At 41.7% G+C, this 20,086-nt stretch overlaps 1 protein-coding gene across 2 annotated transcripts in view; it reads right to left on the bottom strand.

Moving 5' to 3' along the window:
- LRIG2 (leucine rich repeats and immunoglobulin like domains 2) overlaps nucleotides 1-20,086 on the bottom strand; it is a 56,696-nt gene that overhangs the window by 31,029 nt on the left and 5,581 nt on the right. Inside the window, exons 2-3 of one of the 2 annotated variants that reach the window (XM_034414284.3) lie at nucleotides 4,383-4,421; nucleotides 2,318-2,389 (exon numbers count right to left, since the gene is read on the bottom strand). In XM_034414284.3, the coding sequence (XP_034270175.1) occupies nucleotides 2,318-2,389; nucleotides 4,383-4,421 (111 nt within the window). The remainder of the gene's footprint in view (nucleotides 1-2,317; nucleotides 2,390-4,382; nucleotides 4,422-20,086) is intronic. The other variant, XM_034414285.3, reaches the window with a different exon arrangement.

Genomic DNA, 20,086 nt, shown 5'->3' on the forward strand with positions numbered 1-20,086 from the left:
TGGCTGTGCTGTAACCCAGCTGCAATTCCCCTCTCAATGGCTTGAGAAATAATGGCCTCCATGTTAGATGAAAACTGGACTATCTGTTGCCCCTGAACTATTTCCCTGTGAAGCAGGGATACAGGCAGCCTCTGTAGTACAGGATCTGTGCCTGATAAGCTGTTGCCATGCCACTTGGGCAGAATGGGAATCAGGGAGAGAGCCAAATAGAGAAAGCCTGTTGTCAGGCAGAATTTCAGGCAAATATTGCTCAGAACTCCATCTGGTGACAAAGGCTGCAATAGCCAGCTGTCATCCTCAGGAATTAACTGCTGCTCCGAAAATTGGCAGGAAATTTTAGTTGAATGGCTCTGAGGGACTCCACTGCTACTAACCGATGCCCTGGCCACCTGTTTTTCAAGTGCCTTTTGGCGCCTGGCAGCATCCTTCTCCTTTGCGGCTCTCTTGGACTTAAGAGAGTTTAGCCGCAGTCCTCCTGCTAGCCGACCTAGACTCTGAGGCTAGGGTCCCCTTGTCCACCTTCCTGGGCTCCTCACCCATCTCCAGCGACAATCTCTGAAGGGCAGCCTCTCCGCTGACACCAAGGGTTGCACCCGCCATTTTGTGATCCACCGCTGAACAGCTGGGATCAAAAGTGGCCTCGCTACGGTGGCTTCCAAGTGTGCTCGAGATCGAGTAGAGGCTTGGGAATCAGGCCCCTTGTCTCCAACGACCAAAAACGGGGCAAAGGAAGTGTGTCCAAATTGGACAGGGACTCCTCCTTTTGGCGGCTGCTGTCTTCTGACAGCTCAGGCTTGCTGACAGCCCAGCCGCCCTTTGGCTCAAAACGGAGTGCAAAGCTTCCCGCTGAGCCAGAATCAAAGCGAGCCGATGTCCACGTTCTGGGTCAGCACTGCAAGCAAGTTCGATCTGGCTGCCTGGTCAGGACCACCAGCCGGTGGCCTGACTTGCCGCAATGCGGCCCTCAGAAGGCTCGTGCTAAAAGCACTTCATGCTGGCACCTAATCAAACGAAACTGCAAGGAAAGGAAAAACAAAAAAAGTCTAAATTCCTATTCCAAACAAACAGCAAGAATTCAGGAATGGTTGACCAAGCAAAGACAGAAACTGTGGACAGAAGACAGCTGTGGACAGCTGTGGACAGAAGACAGAAGCTGTGGGCAGAAGACAGCTTCTGTCCACAGCCAGGACTGAGACAGAAGCTGGGGACCGTTGGTGTAGGTGTGTCCTTGCAGCTTTGACAGTCTTAGTCCTATTGGCTAGCAGACGAGGACAACCCATTCCTGGATGCTGCCCCCACTACAATGGAGAAACACAGGTAGCACCCCCTAGCCAAACTTGGCTAAACTTAGAAAAAGCTAATCAAGGTCAGACTGGGCTGGTAATTTATTGGGGAGCCACAGGCAACCTCAGGGCTATAGATCTGAGCTGGGGAAGAAGGGGACAGAAAGCAAAGACCCTAACCTCTTCCCTATTGTACCAAAGTACCTGTATGCCCTGACCCAAAGTCAGAATTTAAACAAAAAATTATTTTGAACCCAATGCTAGAGAAAAAGGTGCATAGGATCTATACATCAACATGAAACTCTCTGAAAACATAACATATTGACCAAATTTGGGATAAAGAAAGAAGCTGTGAAAAGAAAGACTGAATTTAAAAATAAAGCAGATCAACCTGGAGGCTTCACAACAAAGTTGTATATTATAAATCTTTTTGGATTTGTGGACTGGCAGAACGGTGGGAGAAGGGACGGTTCTGTGCGCCTAGCAGGCAAGCACGCATGCAGCTCGATTTGCGTGAGTGGTGGGCATGCTCACCCACTCCTCGCGCAAATGGAGCACATGCGCTCGCCCACTGCTCACACAAGTGGGGATGCACACGCATGCCCTGGCCTGCCACTTCTGTTTCAAAAGGTTCAACGCCAGTAGTGGCTGTGGCTCGGGGAACCGTTCTAAACCCCACTCCCTCCTCTTTTCTAGTCACATGCTCCAGAATGATTATTAAAGACTCAGCAATGATTGCAGAAGCCATAATTTGAATGTCTTATTTTTTTTTCCATTGTATTTGCAACCTATACTGAGGGTGTCTAAGGCAGTTCAGTGTTAATATCACAGCTATATGACTGTTCCTATCATATTTAATCCTTTTCCCCCTTCCCTTCCCTTCTTAAAACTCTTTCACTGACAATCCTACTATTAGAAGCCTTTTGGTTTTTTTCTTGCTCAATCTGTCATTCTCAAATATCACGTCACTTGACATATTACAACTCTTAATGCCATATTGCTTAGTTTATTACTTTATGGCTAAAGTAACTTACACTTCTTGCAGCATTTGACCCGATGAATCAATACTCCAATTAGAGGATAATAAATTGTTATGACTCAAATCTCTGTAAGCAAAAAAGAAAATTATAACATTATCTAAACAGCTTAATATGACATTCATCTCACAAAATCTTGAAACTACCTTCATTTCTAACTTTTCTAGTTGAATATAGAAAAGTATCACAAGAGAACAATAAAGACTCTACTATCTGCATCTATAACACACCCTGTGAACTAGAGGTAATCCTCTACTTAGGACAATTGAGCCCAAAATTTCTGTTAAGTGAGAGATTTGTTTTGCACCATTTTACAATCTTTCTTGCCACAGTTGTTAAGTGAATCACTGCAGTTGATAAGTTAGTAACCTGGTTGTTAAGTGAATCTGGCTACAAAAGGTGATCACATGACCTTGAGACACAGCAATTGTTATAAGTATGAATCAGTTTTCAAACATCTGAATTTTGATCACATGATCATGGGAATGCTACGAAGGTTGTAACTCATAAGTCACTTTTTTCAGTGCCGTTGTAACTTTGAACAGTCACTAAATGAATTGTCGTAAGTCGAGGACTACCTGTATTGAGGTGTTGGATCACATGATATCTGGGCTGAGTTGCCTGATACTCCTCTGGAATGCACCCTCTCACTCCTGGGGATCCATCGCCTCACTACAATTCATCACCAGTACTGTACATTCCATCCTACACAGCCAACTAAATAGTTTACATGTTCACATTTGTTTAGTTCAGCAATGGACTTTATTTTTATTGCAACAATATTTATCAATTAGTTCATTACAAAGATACTTCACTGATAAAAAACATGTTGGGATTTTTTTAAAATTGACAATATTTAAAATTAACAGCACAGACAACAATGGCAAAACAAAATTTAAGAGACAATCCAAATACTTCCTGATAATGAAGTTGTGACAGACTTAAATTCTTTAGTGTATGACTCAGCACTAATTTCAAAACACTGTTCCTGATGAAATGTCAGTGACTAAACATTAGAACCAGTCTCAGTTTGAAGGCTACCATGCATACTCCATAAAGACGCACTTAAATATATGTTCAACTATCTCTTTCAGAACAAAATCGGAAGGCTTACATAAAAAAAGGCATCTAAAGTGTTCTAGCATATAGTGTCCCTGAACCCACAACATTTATAACTCTCCCCCCACTATAATCCTGTTGATCCCAGGAAACATAATACTTTAAATTGCTATTAATCAGTTATTAGAACATATTTGCTGCTGCTCCAAAACTTCAAAAACATAAAAATATCAAGCAAAGATTGTTATAAAGTTATAATCTTTACTCATATGCAGACTTAAACACCAGAAATAAGCAGACCAAAAGCACCTGGAAAGTCCATACATTATAGCTTTTCTTCTGACCAATTATGCCCCAGAAACTGTTGTCTACTGTTAGCGACCTTGTGAAACTGTTCTTAACCTGTCTTTCAGATCTTCTACCAGTGCCTTTCAATTACAGGAGTGTATAAAGAATGGTAATGAGAAGAACAGTGAATGCCATGGATTAAGACAAAGTAAAGGCTCACAACAGTAGGGAAACCGAACAACTATTTCTTTGCTACCAAATCTTGCTGTCACAGGTTCTTTTATGCATATCCAAGTCAGTGGACTCCAAAACCCAAGAAAGCCTACACAACCACCCAGGTTTAGGCAACACAAGCACTCAAATCTAGTACTCATTGCTCACTGCTCCACTTTTTCCTGCTTCTACTACACCTCCTCCTACAGCTCCTCCAACTATTATTCTTACGAGTCCTATTGCCAGAAAACAGTATCAGATTTTCTATCTCCTTTAGGGTGCTTTACAAGCACGCAAACATCCTTCCATCTTTCCCACACACCAACACACATCCTGTTACCTCTCTGGTCAGCATTTTTAGGCAACAGTTGCTGTGCTGCCTAGGGACAAGCCTTACAGGGATAGGGCAAAAGCAGCACAGGGATTAGCCATTTGGAGGCAGTCTGTCATCTCACTGGCTTAATTTCTAATAGCCCCTTAAACAAATGTTTTTCATTCTGACCTGCCTCCAATGATAACTTGTATTTCTTTCAAAGAACTCCTGTAAAAAAAAAAAGATACAATTCACATACTTTATCAGTTAGTTCCCCCTCTATTTAACCTTGCTAAATTTAGATTTTTATTTTCTGGTCCATCCTCTGCATCACATGCCCATAAGTATGCAAGTTTCTATTTCCTCATTACCTCAAGGGAATACTTAATCTTTATTTGTCCCACTATTAATTCTTCCTGTGTTCCATTAAACTGTCTCCATCTCCAGTTCCATAATTTGAAAGTTTAGTTTATTTTTTCTCTTTCTCGATGTCAAGCTTTCACAGCTGCATATTATTACTGGAAAGACAATTGCTTTAAGTATTCTATTTCATGATTTTGTGTTAATTTGTCACTGGCCTCTTAATTTTGGATAACAAAGTGGTATCAGATACTTATCTCAATTTATAGATGATTTAATCTGTAATTCTGATTTAAACTGCCTTTTCTTCCAGTAATAATATTCTTAGAATATATTCAATATATAAACAGATGTGTTTACAACATAAATCTTGCTCATTCCCATTCCTATTCTGAAATATTTTTTTCTATGGTTTCTGTTCTTATAGAAGCTTCCTATCCAGGATAAATGTTACTTAAAAGACTAATAACTATTTTGGGATACCCATTAGATTTAAAATATTCTAAATTTTGGTGGGATGATCGAATGCAGGGGTCCCCAATCCCCTGGTCCGCAGCCCATTCAGAACTAAGCTGTGGAAGTGGTGAGCAAGCATGCCTGTGTGCACTTGCATGCATGAAGCTGCATTTGTGAAAGTGGCGCTCATGTGCAAAACCATCCTCTCCCCTCCCCCCGCCACCGCCAGCCAATTGAGCCGGAAAGGTTGGGGAACACTGGTCTAATGGAAAGCAAACTGTTCCTGGAGGAGTGGGGACTGCACTGAGACATAAAGTGGTGGCCAGATAATGAATGCTGATCAGCAGATTCTCCCTGGAGAAGGAGACTCTAGGAGATTGTCCATCTGCATTCCAGGCAGCTGCTCCATGTGAGGAGGATGGTGAGTTTGTGGTAAACCTGTGAGCCGATAGCTTGGATTTGGGGATTTTCAATCGTGTCCATAACACAATGCATCTTGTATTGCAGGGGGTGTCAAACTCGATTTCATTGAGGGCCACATCAGGGTTGCGTTTGACTTCAAGGGGCTGGGGTGGGGGTGGCTGGGGTGGGGATGGCCAGCTCGATGTCACTTGTTCAGGCTCCGTTTTCAGCCGCAATGGCCTCCTGCAGCCCTCTGCCAGCAAAAATGGATCCCGGAGAGCCGTGCATTGCCCGCCCAGGCTCCGTTTTTGGCCGCAATGGCCTCCTAGAGCCCTCTGCCAGTGAAAAAGGAGCCTGCACAGAGGGTTTCCAGGGTGGCCCTGCGGGCCAGATCTAACCACCCTGCGGGCCAAAACCGGCCTGCGGACCTTGAGTTTGACACCCCGTTGTATGGGATGTAAAGTTTGCAAAAGCTTCACTTTATTATCATATATAATCAATTTAAAGTTAAAAAGAGATCTTCCAATTGGCAGGATAAAGGAAAATGTCTTGGTAAATCAACTGTCTTTCTAGATTAAAAAAAGTGAAATAAATGTTTTAAAACAGTCCCCAACCTTTCTTGCTTAGCGGACCAGCAACGGCAGCGGGGGCGGGACAGGAGAGGAGGGGATAGTTTTGTGCAAGCATTGCTTTCACAAATGCAGCTTTGTGCATGCTTCCATAGCCCGGTTGCTAAAGTATTTTGAACTATGACTAAAAAACCACTGAAGAAAGCTTAAATGGAAAAAGGGAGCAATAATGTTGAAAGATTAATTTTTGGTAAAAGTGCTTTTGAAAACATTAGAATTAAATACATAAATGGACCAGACTTTTGTGGAAATGTTGTTTGTCTGATATTAAAGAACTCAGATTATTTGTGGATTTTACAAAACAAAAAGAGAAAGGTAACATGAAACAGACTTTATGACTATCATAGTGTCAAATGAGATTAAGTATTAAGGATATAGAAAGGCAAAACAGACAAAAAGGTGGACAGAATGCTTTTTATTTTTTCCCCTTGTACTTGAGGCATTTTCACTTTTGGATTATAATATTACAACAGCCATCACCAGGAAAGTAGCAAAAGAAGGACAAAGGAGAGAATCGTTAGAGCAACCTACAGAAAGGGGATTACCCTGGAGATGTTGCAGAAAATGTTTGAAGAATCATTCACTGGCATCCTTCAGTCTCAAGAGACTATGGTATCGTGCTCTGGAAAGAGGTCCTAAAACAGCATCTAGTGTGACTAAAAAGGCCAATTTGAGAGTGGCAATCCCTTCCACACTGAGGGCAGATACATTCTGTCCCCTGCCCAGCCCCCAGATTTCGCTGGTTCTGGGACTGCCTCTTTGCCTCAGCCTGCTGAACAAGTGTCTCTTCGAATTGGAGAAGGCCATGCTGCGTCTTTAGCCTCCAAGCTGAACGAACGGAGGTCAAGGTTTCCTAGTTGTTAATGTCCATTCCGAGGGCCTTTAGGTCCCTCTTGCAGATATCCTTATATCACAGCTGTGGTCTCCTTCTGAGGCGCTTTCCCTGCACTAATTCTCCATACAGGAGATCTTTCAGAATCTGACCATCAGCCATTCTTATGACATGCCCCAGCCAGCATAGACGTCACTGTTTCAATAGTGTATACATTCTAGAAATTACAGCACATTCCAAGATTGCACTATGTGGAACTTTGTCCTGCCAGGTGATGCCAAGAATTCATCGGATACAGCGCATATGAAAGGTGTTCAACTTTCTTTCCTGCCGTGCGTAGAGGGTCCAAGACTCACTGCAGTACAAGAGTGTGCTCAGGACGCAGGCTCTATAGACCTGGATCTTTGTATGTTCCAATCAACTTCTTATTAAGCCATACTCTCTTTGTAAGTCTGGAAAATGTGGTGACTGCTTTACCAATACGTTTATTCAGTTCAGTATCTAAAGAGAGAGTGTAAGAGATAGTTGAGCCGAGGTACACAAAGTCATGGACGACCTCTAGTTCTTGTGCAGAGATTGTAGTACAGGGAGGTGAATCCACGTCCTGACGCATGACTTGTTTTTTTTTCAGGCTGATTGTTAGTCCAAAGTCTTGGCAGGCCTTGCTAAAACTGTCTATAAGTTGTTGAAGGTCTTCAGCAGAGTGAGCAGTGATAATGCTGCCGTCACTGTTTGAAGAATATGTCAATAAGATATCTGAATGTTAATTTGGCAATTTGTGAAGAGAGAATGGAAGATTTATAAAGATGAAAATAAAGAAGTAATTAAAAAACTATATTACTCTCCTGAAGTCCCTTCTTCTTTAATTCTATTCTCTGTGAAGTAGAGCGGGGAGAAGTGTCAGGTAGAGAGAGAGAGATGGCCTACAGAAATTGCTTTTCTCTGGAATGCTTTAATAAGCCTTGTTACTTTTCACCCATGTAGCATCTTTCCTGATGTACCATATACATTACATTGCACTCTCCTGTTACCTAATTCCACAGCACCAAAACTGTTGTCAGGAAGACTCACCCAAAAGCAAAAACAAATGATTTAGAGGTAGAAATAACAAAAAAACATACTGTATTGAAAATACAGTCAGTCATAGGGCTCCCTGCTGGCAACAACACTGAAAACAGGTAGATAACAAAGGCAAAACAAAAAAAATATAAACAGGTAAACTGAGAAGGGGTAATATAATCTCTTAGCACCCTTTCCTCTGGAGTGCTTTGATAAGATATTAGATTGACCTACTGTTACTTTTCACACTTGTAGTATCCTTCCTGATGTTATCAACATAGACCAAATATTGGTATTTATGTTGCAGTCCTGTTATCTAATTCTAGATGCTTAAGGGCAAACATCTGGGTTCTGCTAAATGTCTCCATTCTAGAGCCAGAGCACTAGGAGTTAGATTATAAATTTACACTCCTGCTACTAAAACACAATTCTATATGCTTAATATGATTCAGAATATCTATTCCATCATCATACTAATAAACTCTTTCATTTTCAAATAAAAATACTTTGAATGGTTCTAATCATATTGGATTTTTTTTTTTACAAAAGGTTGCACTCGCAGAATGATTACTCATTATTTTGTGTATAGAAGTGAAAAGGATAGTATCTTGTAATATGAAGACATTAAGAAACAAATTGATAATCCTAATCCCGCTGATAGGTTTCCCTTCCTCCCCGACCTTCCACACATAGCAGAGTTTCAAGCTGTCAGGGCAAACAAAAATTCCTTATCAGTTCATACTGAGATTAAAAGCAGCGTTTTGTAGACTTTCTGTTCTTTAGTTAAGCCAAGTATGTCAATTTCAGTTTGTGATAAAAATTTGGCAAGCTATAGATAAATTGCCATGGCACAAACATACTGACAGTCATGGTGGAAAAACATGAACTAGCAGAGCAAGAGACAATCATTTAAATCTGTATCATGAATTGCCTTTAAACCTACACAGAATACTGTTTCTTTATGAAAGCAGCTAAATTTCAACAATATATTGTAGATAGTCCTTGATTTACAACTACAATTGAGTCCAGAATTATGGCCATAATTTGATGGAAGCATTGCATGACCGGATCTGATTTTGTTGAATTTCTTGCAGTGGTCATTAAGTAAACACCCCAGTCGTGAACACTGCAGTCATTAAGCAAATCCATTTTTTCCAACAGGCATTTTTTGTCACAAACTGGAAATAATGTTGGAAATTAGTAAAAAAAAAAGTCATTATAATAGTCACATGATACTGAGATGTTGCAAACAATCGTAAAGGTGAACCAGCCATAAAGGTGAACTGTCATAACTACAAAAACTGTCGTAAGTAATTTTAGGGAAGTCCATTATAACTTTGGTCATTAAACAACCGGTTCCAAGTTAAGGATTAAGTATAGACAACTTGGAAAATTTGATATAAAAAAATGAAGCACAGAAATAAGAATTTGGCCAAAAGGGAGTAACAGTTACAAATATATTTAAATGTATCAAGCCATTGGAAAGTGAAATTTGAAGCTCCCCAATGGAACTCAAAAACAGTTCACAAGAGATACTTTAGTTCTAATAATACTTTGGAAACGAAAGGATAACACATATTTTGATTTATTTCACTGACCAAACATATTTCCAATTTCCAATAAATTGCTAAGAATATTGTCTATTAGATTTTTCTTGAGTTTTCTAATATTAGTAGATTATTTGAAAAAAAAAATTAAAACCTTTATTAAGCATTTCTATGCATTCTAGTCTTCAGAGATTCAACTGTAGAAAGCAATGAATTATTAAAATATCAATACCATGTAGAGTTGTAAATAATTCAAAGAAAATATGAAGAAACATTCTTAAATAAATTAACCCAACACTTGAAAAGTGTGCATTATCTTTTTTCCCTTGGTAGTCAAAACAAAGATGGACAGAAATGCTTGATCTTGGAATTCTAATTACATGTTAATGGTTTCACTAAAACTCTTTTAGAGGCTTTTACATGAATGTGCAGTCTTCTGCGCATGCCCCAAGATGGCGCTCTGGCGCTGAGTCTCGGCTTCTTGGGGGCGATGCCTCGGCTTGGGGGGGCTCAGGGGGGTCATTTCGAACATCTATGACCCCCCGCCCGGACGAAGCAGCATCTGAGGAGCCCGTTGGAAGCTTTGTCGGCTCCCCGGACCATCCCAGCGCTGAGGGGGATGATGTCAGGACGGCGGTGGGTGACGGCGGTCTGCGGCCTGCAGGGGAGCGGCACCGGCGGCGGCGGTCGCGGGCGGTCATGGCGGCGGCGGCGGCAGCTCCTGGACGACGTCGGCGTTGTGAGGCCCCTACGGAGGTTCCCCACGCCCCTGGATGCCTCGAGGTGGATCTTTGGAGGCAGGGGGCGGCTGGGGACGTCCGTGGGGGGGCCGATGGCGACGATGGCGATGGGGACTGCGGAGGCCGCGGCGGTGGTCGTGACGGGGGCGCCTAAGGTTGGGGCGGCTCCCAAGGGCCTAAAGACTTCCAAACAGACGGCCCAGGACTCTTCAGCAGCGGTTTTAGGTCTGATTTTGGGGTGACTGGAGAGTATATGACCCTTGAGGGAAGGGTTACCCCCAGGGAGACCCAGAGCCCCCCCCCCAGGGTGAGCTGGATGGGGGGGGACGAAATTGGGGAGCTTTACCCTCTAGAATGGAAGGTTGAGGGTTATTGGGGCTGGAAAATGACTACAAACTTATGCGGTTTGAATCCCCCCCTCCTTCCTTCAGACTGAGCTTTGGCCTATTGGCCTACTACGATCATAGCTTCCCATCCATCTTGGCCTGCTGAACTACTCCTAATTTTTTCCCATTTCCATCTGGCCTGTCTGGATTCCCTACCATGTAGAACTTTTCTGACGAACATTTACGAACTTAAACCTCCTTTGAGCTGGATATTGGATTCCCTGATGCTGCTAATCCCAGGAGGGATACTGGTTCTATGGACATGGGGCCGAGGAGGCGGAATATGGCTATCCTCACCCTTGAGCTTTCTATCAAAGTCCCCATGGATTGGCCTGGTGAGAGACGGCCACCCTGGAAACTTTCGGGGTCGAATGATATGCACCTCCTTAGCCACTGTCGTGAGAGGACAGTGGAGCTTGGCAGCCTGACCATGGACTGGAATTTTCCCTACGCTTATAACATCAGTGGTCCCCCACCCTTGGACTGTTTCCCCTTGATAGCTATATGTATTCGGTGTCGGAACTCCTCGCCCTGCGAGATTCTCCCCTCTCGCAGATTTGGCCCCCCACATTATCGAGGGCCTATCTCGATGACGGACTTTGGAGTCCGGAGAGATGGCATGGAGCAAGGAAGAATTTATGGGGCTTTTTAGGGAAATTTTTAAAGATTTTAAGGGGTTCTGGGGGAGGGGGTTGTAATTATTCTTTTAAAGATATTGGGAAGACGACTAAGGCGGATTGGGGGGGAAATCCACCAGGGTCAGAGCCGTGCCCGGCACAGGGTAACGATCCGGGGGGCACCGGACGAGGGATTGGGAAAGGGATGGGGGACGATATCTATGAGGGCTGTACCATCGGCACGGTGAATGGGAGGGGCAGATATGACGGGAGCAGGGGACCACATCAGGTGCTGGGGGCTCGCACTTGCTGTCTGAGAGCAATTGCTTGCCCCGGTCCCCAAGGCTCTGCTCGGATACTAGGTGGCTTAGATACTCAGGAGCTGGGCCTTCGGCTGATGCTGTGCAATGCCAGGTCCGTGGTCAATAAGGCCCCCCTCATTCACGATCTTATACAAGAGGGAGGAGCGGACCTGGCGGGTATTACGGAGACCTGGTTGGGCCCGGAGGGTGGCGTCCCTCTGGTTGAAATGTGCCCACCAGGCTTCAGAGCATTCCATCAGCCGAGGGCTCAGGGGAGGGGCGGGGGGGTGGCGGTTATTATTAACGAGGATCTGGGTCCGAGGGAGACCACTGTGCCTCAGATAGCCGGATGTGAGTCCCTCCTTGTGAGGTGGGGCCGTGGGGTTCAGATGGGCTTGTTGCTTACGTACCTGGCTCCCTGCCGCGTGGCAACAGCCCTACCTGAGCTACTCGACGTGATAGCCACGGTGGCAGTAGATACACCCAGGCTTTTAGTCATGGGTGATTTCAACTTGCCATCCGTCGGTGAAACGTCTGAGGTGGCTCGGGAGTTCATGGCTTCCATGACGGCCATGGACCTGACCCAGTTAGTTCATGGCCCTACTCACAGGGGAGGTCACACTCTGGATCTGATTTTTGTCTCTGGCCAGTGGTTGAGTGGTCTTGTTATAGGGGATATAGACATGGAACCCTTGTCATGGTCTGACCACTCACTCCTTCGCCTAGATCTTCGAACCGCGACCCCTCGCCGCAGGGAGGTGGATCCAATTAGATGGATCCGCCCCAGGCGCCTGATGGATCCTGATAGGTTCCAGACGGAGCTTGGGCCATTTCCTGAGGATCTAGCACATGACTCGGCCGAGGACCTGGTAGCCGCCTGGGATCGGGCGGCTGGTGGGGCCTTGGACCGAGTTGTGCCTTTGCGGCCTCTGACCCGATGCCGATCCCGTGCGGCTCCTTGGTTTACTGAGGAGCTGAGGGAAATGAAGCGCCGGAAAAGATGCCTGGAGAGCGGTTGGAGGGCCAGTCTCGCTGAATCTGATCGAACACTGGTAAGGTCGCATATTAAGGCCTACCTAGTGGCGATAGAGACGGCAAAGTCTAACTACTTTTCCGCCTCTATTGCGTCATCAGGGAATCGTCCGGCTGCCCTGTTTAGGGTGACCCGCGCCCTGCTCCATCCAGGAGTGCGGGAGGATCCCTTAGAAGGCAGGGCGGAGGATTTCGGACAATACCTGTATGACAAAATCGCCCAGATCCGGGGGGATTTGGACTCTGACTGGGTAGATCAGGGCAGGGTGACGAGGAATAGTCTTGAGAATGTTATCTGGGAGGAGTTTGATGCTGTGACTCCTGATGATGTGGACAGGATTTTGGGGAGACTCAGTGCGGCCACATGTTTACTGGACCCGTGTCCCTCCTGGTTGGTACTGGCTTCCCGGGAGGTTACACGAGGCTGGCTCCAGGGTGTTATCAACGCTTCGTTGAGTGAGGGTTACTTCCCCACCGCCTTGAAAGAGGCGGTGGTGAGGCCTCTCCTCAAGAAGCCGTCCCTGGATCCGGCAATATTGGCCAACTATCGTCCTGTCTCCAACCTTCGCTTTATGGCGAAGGTTGTTGAGAGTGTGGTCGCACGACAGTTTCCGCAATTCCTGGAGGAAACATCTTATCTAGATCCGTTCCAGTCGGGTTTCAGGTCTGGGCACAGCACAGAAACGGCATTGGTCGCGTTGGTTGATGATCTCTGGAGGGCTCGGGACAGGGGTTGTTCCTCTGTTCTGGTCCTGTTAGACCTCTCAGCGGCTTTTGATACCATCGACCATGGTATCATGCTGCACCGGCTGGAAGAGTTGGGGGTGGGAGGCACCGTGTTGCGGTGGTTCTCCTCCTTTCTCTCCGACCGGTCGCAGTTTGTGTTGGCAGGGGGGCAGAGGTCGACCTCGAGGCCTCTCATTTGTGGAGTGCCGCAGGGATCGGTCCTCTCGCCCCTTCTGTTCAACATTTATGTGAAGCCGCTGGGTGAGATCATCCGTGGCTTTGGGGTGAGATACCACCAGTACGCTGATGACACCCAGCTGTACATCTCCACCCCAGGCCACCCCAACGATGCCCTTGAAGTGATGTCCCAGTGCCTGGAGGCTGTACGGGTCTGGATGGGGAGGAACAGGCTCAAGCTCAACCCTTCCAAGACTGAGTGGCTGTGGCTCCCGGCATCCCGATATAGTCAGTTGACTCCATCACTGACTATTGGGGGCGAGTCATTGGCCCCCACAGAGAAGGCTCGCAATCTGGGAGTCCTCCTGGATATGCAGCTGTCCTTGGAGGAACATCTGACGGCTGTAACCAGGGGGACCTTTTGTCAGGTTCGCCTGATTCGCCAGTTGCGGCCCTTTCTTGATCGGGATTCCCTGTGCACAGTCACTCATGCCCTCGTCACCTCTCGCCTTGACTACTGCAACGCTCTCTACATGGGGCTCCCCTTGAGGAGCACCCGGAGGCTCCAGCTGGTCCAGAACGCAGCAGCGCGGGTAGTGACGGGAGCAGCATGGCGCTCCCATGTAACACCGCTCCTGCGCGAGCTGCACTGGCTCCCAGTTGTCTTCCGGGTGCGCTTCAAGGTGTTGGTTATCACCTTTAAAGCGCTCCATGGCATAGGGCCTAGCTATCTGCGAGACCGCCTGCTGCTACCGACGACCTCCCAGCGACCCGTGCGCTCCCACAGAGAGGGCCTCCTCGGGGTGCCATCAGCCAAACAATGCAGGCTGGTGACCCCTAGGGGGAGGGCCTTCTCTGTGGGGGCACCTACCCTCTGGAATCAGCTCCCCCCAGAGATAAGGAGAATCCAAGACCTCAGTGCCTTCCGTCACGCCCTTAAAACCCATTTATTTAAACAAGCCGGGCTGGCTTAAGATGAAATTTTTAACTGTTTTTAAATGTTTTAAACGTTTTTAATTGGTAAATGAGTTTTAATTGGGCCAAATTTATATATCTTTTAATTGTTTTTAATATTTGTTCTGCATGTTTTTTTAATCTGGCTGTACACCGCCCTGAGTCCTTAGGGAGAAGGGCGGTATAGAAATCCAATATAAAATAAAATAAAATAAAAATAAATGTTACAATTGCTGCAGCAGCAGGTTTTGATTTTTATATATTTTTGTTCCCATATAGTTATCACAGAAGCTTTACTTTTTTTACAGTCATGTCAAACACAGACCACACTATTGGAGGACTAGAGACTTGTTCGCTAGAATGCATCTCTGAAAACTCAAACTTGATCATTTTCTTTTGTTAGCAGCCTAGATTAATCAACATACAGTAGTTCTCTGATGTCAAAAGTCTCCTCTTTCAAAGTCAAACTAACCCAGTAGGTTTCTAACATAACATAGTCAGCAAAATACCTTGCCTGATGCCTGTTATTAGATCATCATTTCCAGATTCAACAGAAATGCCTTTTTAATAGCATTGTTCCAAGGCAGCAGTTGCTATCACTGCCACAGAGATGTTATCTGTTGATGGACTTTTGCAATTATCTTATTAAGAAGCAGTTTGCACAACGAACAAGCCTCAAAAGCCTACTACATGGCATTCATTACTTAGGTACTGGTTTATTAGATATATGCAATGCACTGGAGTCTTTTTCTTCTTATGTTTTCTTGGGTCTCCTAATGGGAACAGCAAGCATTGGAATTTATGGTGGTATCATTTTAATCCATATAAGTCAGTGTTTCCTAACCTTAGAAAATTCTAAATATATAGACTTAGATTCTCAGCAATGAACATGTGGCTAGAGAATTCTGGGAATCAAAATCTACACATGTAGAAGTTGTCTAGGTTTTCTTTCAATTGACAAGCTAATATTAATACTAATTTTATTTCAATTGACAAGGCAAATCTCTGCCAAATTTGTCATTATTAGTATTTGGAATATAACCAGCAACAGTAAATTATTCATTTTTTAAATTTCTAGAAATTCTTATATTTAAGAAATTTGAGATTTTAAATATTTTTTTTATAAATTTTTTATTAGAAAGTACAAACAAACAACAAACCATACGAATACAAACAATAAACAAAAATCAGCTATAATCTATATATATAGATTTTAAATATTTTTTTATTTAAAAATATTTTGGGACCACAGTGTTTAATTTAAATTTAATCGCTATTATCCATTATTTTTTATTATACTATCACTTCTACTGTTTATTATATTTTGGTTGATATAGTTCAGCCAGAAAAGTAGTAGTAATAGTACTAGTACTAGTACTACTACTACTAGTAGTAGTAATTTGTTCTTGGCTTAGAATAAAAATCTGGGTGTAAAACATTTCCAAGCGAAGAATGGTAAACTAAAATATCTCCAGAGGACCAAGATGACACCCTTGGCAAAGACATAAGGACTGGTGATGATCCTGTTCTAATGGAACATTTTTGGATAAGGAGAAAATTAGAGATTGCCCACTTGTGTTCCAGACAACTGCTTACATGAAGACCACATGATAATACAGGAGACTGGGAAATGAGGAAGCACTGAACCACATGATGCCCTTAAGGATACTGGGTTTGTCAACATCATATTCTAAACACATTTGGATTTTCAATGATTTCAAAGTTAAAAAAGGTATTTTAGGTAACAAGTTGAAAAAGTGCCCGGTGAGTAAAACTTCATCCCAAATTGAAAAATAAATAAATAACACTTTAAAGAATTTAATATATATATATATTAAATTCTTGGTTTACATAGGAAGAACCTGGCTAAAGAGAAATAAAGGCCTACGAAAAAAAAAGAAAACAAATACTGTACCTTTACAGGGAGGATACATGGGATGAAGGTGTGGCTAACTGATGAGGGCTTATAAGTCCGAAATAGATCAATCTTAGTCTCCTTAGTCTCCTAATGGGCAGCAGGGAGGAATGGCTGCTGGAAAAAAAAGCCTAGAAACTAGTGGATTCGGATTTCACTGAACTAGGGCTGCATAAAAATCTTGAATTTTGCATATTGGAAGTTTTGCTAATATTTTTCAAATAATAAGATCAATAAAATATAGTTGAGGGAACCTAAATTGTTTAATCTATCAGGAAATAGATAATTGCTGACATTTTATAGGAATGGGACATTAGAAGGGAGTAACGTTTCAGGCGAGGAAAAGGAAGGAAGGAGGGAGGGAGGTTTTGGATTTGAAGAAAAGTAGTAAAACTCACAAAATGCCAGATAAAGATAGGTATGTATGTATGATTGTTTCTACCGGTATGTATTATTATAAAGGTATGATACTTGAGAAATTTTAAAGGATTCTTGAAGAGTTGGGAGAGAAACGTACAGTTAAAGAGTCTAGAGTTGCCCCAAAAAGCGAGATGGACAGTATATAAAATTAATTAATTAAAGTGACAGCAATAAGTATTGCATCTGATGAAAACAACTTGATGAATTAAAGATCAAGATTTTTAGAAGAAAAAAGGGAATTCAAAATTGACTTGTTTATCAATAGTAAAATAAAAAATACTGTTATAAAATGCTGGAAATCTTTAATAGTCCTTTTCCCTATACCTGGACATAAATGACAACATTTTTTGAATTTATGAATGGAAAGGGTAGGAATATGGGGAAAAAGAGGATTATGTTAATAATTTCATCAAGGATAGGGAAATAATGAAATTGCTTATAGTTGATGCAAAGAAAATCAGGAGCCACTTCCTTAAATACTGTTTTTGTTTTCTTTCTTATCTCCCTTTTTTCTTTTTGCACTTTAGTTTTTCTATTTTTCTATTCATTTGTATTATCTTTGTTAGTACTGTTAAAATCTTTAATAAAAAATATTTTAATAAAAAAAAGATCTGTGAATGAAACCATATTTTGTTAGTCTCAATAACAGTCTTCTAAATACTTTGAATTATTGGAAAAATATGCAACATTTCATTTATTGGTAAACCAGAACTCAGGACTTTAGCATCCTTTGTCATGTGAATTCATGACAAAGGATGCATATTTCTTTTCTTCTTCACAGATACATCATAAGTTAATACTGTATAAATCAGGAGCGAAATCTAATTTTACACCAGGATTTTCATTACCAAGCACTATGTTTGTTCTAAAACTGAACTTTTTTTTTGTTTTTGAACCGTTTGTGCATTTTAATGTAAATGTAAAACAATATTCTTTGTGAGAATGTGAATTTAGAGGTTATGCTACTTGGAATAGCCATTGAAAACTTGAAAGCCATTTGGATTAGACTAAGTATGAACAAGAGGTGTTCCATTTCAAGTTAGAACACTCTTTATCATTTCAAATTCAGAACAGCTTGGGACATTTGTTAAATCCCTAATGACACCCTCACCTATGACCATGAAATGTCCACAGCTGATTCTTGGTACATAAGAGTGTATCGGAAACAAGTGAAATGCACAAGGTTAAGTGTTATAATCATGGTACATTTTGTTAATTGTAAGAGTCAGTGCATGAGATGGATGGCTACATAAATATGATAAATAAAAAATAAAAATGGTTTTCAATAAAGAACTACTCAATAAGAATTACTTAGATACATTGTTCTGATAGGAATCTGATCTTTAGACCAGGCGTTTGCAACTAGGAATTCACAACACATCTCTAGAGGTTGCATAAAATCATGACTGAAAAAAAATTCTTTTTAACTTTGTGTGCCACAAAATGCTAATGCTCCCAGTGGTAGAAATATTTATGCACCATGATTCAGCTGCCAGCTGCTGCTTTGCTGTTGTAAATGTAAAATATGGATTGTGTAGAGTAGATGCGAATAGTATTTTGAATTGGGGAAGAAAGGAGGAGAAATTATTTCAAGGGTTCCATCAGGGTAAAAAGGTTGAGAAAGGCCGCTTTAGATTGGATATTACTAACTCCAGTGTTCTCTTTGTTATTTGTCTTGTTATCTGCTTTGTTATTTTAATGAACTAGAAAGTTTACCATAAAATCTTTAAAAAAGCCAAAATAGTAGTTAATATCACTGACATTTTAAAAAATTCTTTAATTAAGCAAAACTTCCTTACATGGTTGTTACATTTCAAAGTATGTTGGCAAGGAAAGTATTAGTTTGGCAATGATGAAATAATTCATCTTAATTGCTTTGTAATTTCCATGAACAACATATAAACAAAGTGTGGTATGTTTATTCACAAACTATTAATTTTTAAGTTTCCAGATATAACATGAAAACTATTTTGGACAAAAACAAAGACTGTTGCTAGCCTAGAAGTGGGGAAATTGGAGACTAAGGATTGTAATGTAAGTTTATTGTACCTTTATCCTTAGTGTATGTTTTGCCTTCTTGTTCCCAAGTGCAAAATGTACCTATGGACAAAGCTGCAAGTCAACAACAACAGATGTATATTTTTACTTTATCAATAAACTATGCTGCAAGGTGAAAACTTTGTAGTTATTTGAGTATGCAGTGTTTTCTTTTGTCAAGAACATTTAATTTTTAAAATAATCCTGTTTTTTCTGTAAACTGCACTGTAGATCATACTAAAAACTCAATACCTCCCATACAATAATGTATGATTCCATGAACAATAGAGAACCCAAGACACACATATATAAATAAATAATCTTATTTAGGTCACAAAGGTGGCAAAATTAGGACAAGTCCAATGTTCCGTTGTTCACTCACATCTCCAAGAACAAAGGAATTGAAACAAACTCTTGTTAAAATCTTTCTGATGTGTGCAACCTATGAAACTTTTAAAAACCATATTAACATCACAGAAAACTAATTTCATATAATTTAAAGAAACCCTTAACTGGTTTACTAGAACAGGATTTTCCAGTTCAGTATGTCAAAGGTTGTGTACATAATTAATACCATTTCATTAATTTTCTGTAAAAAAGATTATGTTATATTAATTCTTTAACTAGTGTGGAATGTCAGAAACAATAATAGCATTTGGACTAACAAGATTGATCCAGTGTAATCTAACTGAATAAATTGCCAATTTTTAAAAAATCTGCAACTCCCCCCTTAAAAGGATTCTTCAGAATTTAGTTCATCCACATAATATTACGAGAACCCCCGTTTACTTAAAGCATCAACGTTTCTACAAATGTTTCTTCACTTTTATATTGGTGACCCAATATTTTCCATTTATTGGTAATTTGCAAATTTGAACTGCTATCATAAAAGTTGTAAGGATTCTATGAACTATTTATTTAAATAAAATTATGTTTGATAAGGATTTATGATTGTTCTGTACAAAAAAAATAATGTGCATGTGACCCCATCATATAAAACACACTGTACTGATTATGAAAGAATGAGTCAGCCAATTTGATTACATTAGAGAGAAGGCAGGGTATAATTTGCAAGAAGAAAATACAATTGATTTTAAAGGGCACTGGTATTTCTGATGTCAGATTTGTGCCCATTTATTAAATCAAATAGAAATTAGCAGTTTATTCAACACAAATCTGACACTAAAATGGTAGTATAAAAAAAAGAATCAACTGAAAAACATTTCCAACTCCCAGGACATCCTGCTACAATCCTTACAGTGATTATTTGAATACGGAAAGGAATTAGCAAGAATAATTTGC

This window comes from Pantherophis guttatus, chromosome 3 (assembly GCF_059756535.1).
Source record: "Pantherophis guttatus breed Tessera chromosome 3, ASM5975653v1, whole genome shotgun sequence".
In the NCBI taxonomy this organism is placed as follows: domain Eukaryota; kingdom Metazoa; phylum Chordata; class Lepidosauria; order Squamata; family Colubridae; genus Pantherophis; species Pantherophis guttatus.